Source organism: Mustela nigripes, chromosome 1 (genome assembly GCF_022355385.1).
Source record: "Mustela nigripes isolate SB6536 chromosome 1, MUSNIG.SB6536, whole genome shotgun sequence".
Lineage (NCBI taxonomy): Eukaryota > Metazoa > Chordata > Mammalia > Carnivora > Mustelidae > Mustela > Mustela nigripes.
The window spans coordinates 5,598,844-5,603,650 of record NC_081557.1 but is presented as its reverse complement, the minus strand read 5'-3'; the positions used below and the strand labels follow the sequence as shown (position 1 = coordinate 5,603,650).

At 47.9% G+C, this 4,807-nt stretch overlaps 1 protein-coding gene across 3 annotated transcripts in view; it reads right to left on the bottom strand.

Moving 5' to 3' along the window:
- Positions 1-4,522, bottom strand: part of LOC132018105 (RNA-binding protein 4B) — a 10,685-nt gene extending 6,163 nt beyond the window's left edge. Inside the window, exons 1-2 of one of the 3 annotated variants that reach the window (XR_009404452.1) lie at positions 4,329-4,522; positions 3,239-3,662 (exon numbers count right to left, since the gene is read on the bottom strand). Coding sequence is in view for 2 of the 3 variants with exons in the window: in XM_059400584.1 (XP_059256567.1) it covers positions 3,239-3,650 (412 nt within the window). In the remaining variant the exon portion in view is untranslated. The remainder of the gene's footprint in view (positions 1-3,238; positions 3,663-4,328) is intronic. The other 2 variants (XM_059400584.1, XM_059400597.1) reach the window with 2 other exon arrangements.
- Between the last annotated feature and the right edge of the window lie 285 nt (positions 4,523-4,807).

Sequence of the window (4,807 nt, the reverse complement as noted above, 5' to 3'; positions counted from 1 at the left end):
TTTTTTTTTAAAGATTTTACTTATTTATTTGACAGAGAGAGAGATCATAAGTAGGCAGAGAGGCAGGCAGAGAGAGAGGGGGAAGCAGGCTCCCCGCTGAGCAGAGAGCCCTATGCGGGACTCGATCCCAGGACCCTGAGATCATGACCTGAGCCGAAGGCAGCGGCTTAACCCACTGAGCCACCCAGGCGCCCTGTAACTAGGTTTTTAATTTAAATCCGCTTAAGTTATTATAACTGAAAAATACTCTGCTTCTATTACTCTATTACCTTAAGGAACCAGGGCAAAGGAAATTGAAAGACTAAATTCCACCACTCTGCTACACTTGGAGAGGACAAAAGTTTAAAGATTTTCTGAGACCTCAAAAGTTACTGAAATACGTTGCCAACATTTCCCAGAAAACCAGCCTAACAGAAGTGTTTTCTTTTGAAAGCTGGAACAAAAAAAATTATTAAAATGCTGAGAGATGGGCAACCTGGGATCCTCTAAGTGCTGAGCTCCTAGCATGTGCCAGGACCCCGAGAAGGCTGGGGGTGTAGCTGCTCCCTAACACCACTCCAGCTTCGTGCTTGTTTGCGTATAGCGAAAACCAAGCCACCTGACCTCTTACACATCACTCCCAATTCAGTTGCTTGAACTGTTACTTGGGAACAGCTTTTTCAGTTAGAGTCTTCCAGTGCAAACTGTTTGCCAACTCAACAGTGGTTCAAGTTCACTGCTGCTTGTGGACAGGAAACAGGTCTTGAAAGAGCCAGGTTAACTCAGGTTCCCCTGCTTCCTTTGATAAGGATTCCTTCCTCTGATAAGATAAATGCAGAAGCCTAAATGGCAACAATTAATAAAGGTTCAGGGCACCTGGGTGGCTCAGTGGCTTAAGCCTCTGTCTTCAGCTCAGGTCATGATCTCAAGGTCCTGCAATCGAGCCCTCATCGGGCTCTCTGCTCAGCACGGAGCCTGCTTCCCCCTCTCCCTCTGCTTGCCTCTCTGCCTACTTGTGATCTCTGTCAGATAAATAAAATATTTAAAAAGAAAATAAAGGTTCAGAGGATGTTCAAAGTGGCACTCCTAAGAGGCCGCCTTCATTGGCAGCTGACTAAAAAAGCTTTATAGACAAAGGTGACAAGCTGCTATCTTGATTATATTTTCTATAAAACTGCAACGTATTATCCCACGCCAAACCTTCTCTGGTCAGCTGGAAAAAACAGAACTGGTTATAAAAATGTCTGTATGTGTAACTCCGAGTAGAGTGCTTTCTCCAGAGTGGACAGGCTAAGAACATGAAGACCAAGTCAAGGATTCTTCTTTTCCAATGATGACATTTTAAAGAATTTCATGGATCACTGTTACTCCAACATCCATTTCCCAGAGTAATTAAACTTGCTTTATTAAAACACACTCTTCCCAAGCCAACTTCCCCCAGTCAACTAACTTCTGTGTGTGTACTTTTGCCCTTATCCTTTTATTCAGTTGTTGTTAAAAAGGTAAGGACATGCAGTACTATATTACTGTGACATCTTTGCAGAGTCTGGACCCGACTTTAATTGCATTCTTCCCACATTTTGTTACCTGTCAAGAGAGAACCTCTATTTCCCCCCAACACTGTCCATTCATGATCCCATCTCCATCAAGTGAGAAATAATTAAGAATATTCTTAAGTCTGTCTGAAGTGCAACAGCTTTCCAAAATAAATTAAAAAAAAATATATATATATAAATAAGAGAGGGAAGTGAGGAAAGCTATCATTTTTAAGTCAGCTTCCGACTGTAATGCAAACACTTCAGTTGCTACAGACAACACTCGCCTTTCATCACGGAGCGCTTACCGTCCGTCTACTTTCACATCTATTACCTCATTCTCGCCTTACTACCATCCCATGAGGGAGGTACTGCAGGGATCATTAATTCTACTTTGTAAGAGGGGAAAATGAAGCACAGAGAGATTAAAACACTGGTCCAAAGTCACACATCTCGTTAATGGTAGCAAGTCATCTGTGACTCTCGCCCTATGCTTTAGAGAAGAGCTAAAGGCCAGGACACCACAGGCTGAACCCAAAGAGATCTGATGCGCTCTTTATAATCTACACTATTTGCAAACTTTCCTACCCCTTTCTAATCAACTTTTCCTCTTCTGGCATTTCTTTTTTGACTGTTTTCTAGGTTTAGCAGAGGACACTTAAGTACTTCTCAACGAACCTTTTAGTGGCACTGGGAAAAAATGGTATTAACTTATGAACCTGAAAAGTGGCTGGAAATGTGTGGCTCAAGATGAAACTGTCAATAAAAAACTGTAGAACCGCGCCGTCCAACAGAACTTTTTATAATGATGGGAATGTTTTCCCTTTACACTAATATGGTCACCAATAGACTCATGTGACTTCTGGGTGCTTCAAACGTGCGTCCAACTGAAAAATTGAAATTTAAAATGTATGTAATAGCCACATGTGCCTAGGGGCTACCATATCAGACGGCTCAGTTGCAGTCTTCTGACAACCTCAAAGTATTAAATTATAACCTATGGAGCTTTATAATTGGTAAAATTATATAATAGGCTCCATAACATCCTTACTGGAAACTTACAGAAGCAGGACCATCATCTTGTTCGACCTAGTATTTTTAAAAATTTTCTTTTTTTCCCATTAGGGTTAAATAATAGTAGGTAGAAGAGAACAATCCAGTGCATGGCTTTGGGCTGAAAGACTGAACAAATCTGAGCCCTCAAAAGATACTTCCCCAAATCCAGGTTCACCATCCAGAGTTAGAATATAGGGATCCCTCCAGATGTCTCTGTTCCTCTTTCCCACAACAACCTATCACCCCAGGCTGTAAAGAGTATAAATCCTAAGCACTTAAACTCTCAATATAAGGCTTTTTGATAATAAAAACAGATAATCCACAGACATTTCTCCTCTCTTCTCCCATGAGGCAGGGACTCATTTGCCTAGGCAGGTTAAACCTCCAGCAGCACTCAAATGAATGAAGACTGCGGGATGAAGTAACCCAGTTTGTGCCTCTACACAGCTGCTGAGGAACATTTTGCCAAGTAAATCTGCAAAAGGGGTGTTTGCTTCTCCAAGAGTAAACTGTACTTAACAGTGGAAAACACACAATCTTTCCATTACATCCAGCTAAAACAGAATGGAAGACACCTCCCCGCCAGCCTCCTGGTCCTGTGCTCTTGTCTCTGTCTTGTCCTAGACCCCACTACTCAGTTCTGCCACCCAGACCCCAGGGCAGTTCACCTTGAAACTCTGTGTTGTCAAGGCCCCTGATGGCCTCCACTGCATCCTCCGCCCGCTCCATGTGTACGAAGGCATAATCTTTCACGATGTCACATTCAATGACTGGACCATACTCCTCAAACTTGGCCCGAAGCTCCTGGTTGGTACAGGTAGGACTGATGTTGCCCACATGCAACTTGGTTGAGGCTTTGCTCTTATTCTTGCTGGCTTCCACGTTGATGTTCACCCCGTGCAGCTTGTAGTGGTGCAGGTTGCGGATGGCATCCTCGGCCGCCGTCTTGTCCTCTATGTGCACAAAGCCGTAGTTCTTGATGATGTCACATTCCAGCACCTTCCCATACTGCTCAAAGAGTGAGCGGATCTCCTGCTCTGTGGCCTCCCGGGGCAGGTTTCCGATGAACAGCTTCACCATCCTGACAAGAGCCTGGGAGGGAACACATAAGATGTCCAAAAGTGAGGGGTGGAGTGGGAAATTTCAGTGCATTGCATTTTGGTTTAATTCTCCAAAAAAGTTCTTGGCACCTTCAAGATTCAGGACCCCCTACATAAACGTTCATTATTTTTCTCTTAATAGAGAGAAAAGGTTTGTACATTAAGAGGTAGCATGAGACCTGTGTGACACCCCAACGGAGGCTGGGATCAGCAGGCATCGCACCGTCTATCATCTCCGTGAAATGAGCATTTAAATAACAAAGTTGGCTGTTTTAGGTCTTAAAATACTCTCTTTGGGGGACAGGAAAGAGCAGAGCTCAAGGAGAGGGCAAGAGGCGTCTATCTCGAGTGTCCCTGGTAACGAGGTTTTGGAGGGAAATCGGTGTCCCTCTCCTCCGTGCGGTATTACCGTCTACGACACTCGAAGAATAAAGAGGCTTCCTTGGCCCCAACCCGGGACCCCCCCCAGCGACCCAACCTCCAGCTTTTTCGCCCCAACAAAGACTCGACCCGACCCCTGCCCCGCCCCCTCCGGAGACCCGGCCCCGCCTCCTCCCGTTGTCTTCCCCGGACCTCCCGCGGCAAGAGAATCCCACACCTTGGGCCGGCCCCGTCCGCCAGAGGCCCAGCCCGACCCGCCCTCCGGCTCCCCACACACCCAGAAGATCCCCTCGCACCTCCGGGTGGCGGCGGCGGTGGCGGCGGCTCCCGCGTCAGAGAGAACCCTACAAAATGGCGACGGCCGCTCGAGCCTCGGCGCGACCGGGCCCTTTCTCGCGCGCCAGCTCACGCACGCGCGAGTGCGCGCTGCCTCCGTCCCCTCCCCCTCGCGGGAGCCGGGCGACCAATCCCGCGGCCGCATACAAATGGCTGCTCCAGGCTAGGCTCCCAGCCTCCCCGGCACGGGGGCGGGGCCAGCTGGTGACGCCGCTGCGGAGCGGAGGTCAGCCCGCCCCCAGCCCCGGTTAGCCAATCAGCACTCTGAAAGCCGGGTGGGGTGGGGGTCTGCGCTCCAGCGTCAGGAGGGCTCCGGACGCAACCACTACCTTGGCGTATTCAGAAGCCCGGGGAGTCGCTAACCATCACAATGGATCGTGCTATTGGGCCAGTTGGGGCGTGGGGGGGGGGGGGGGGGGG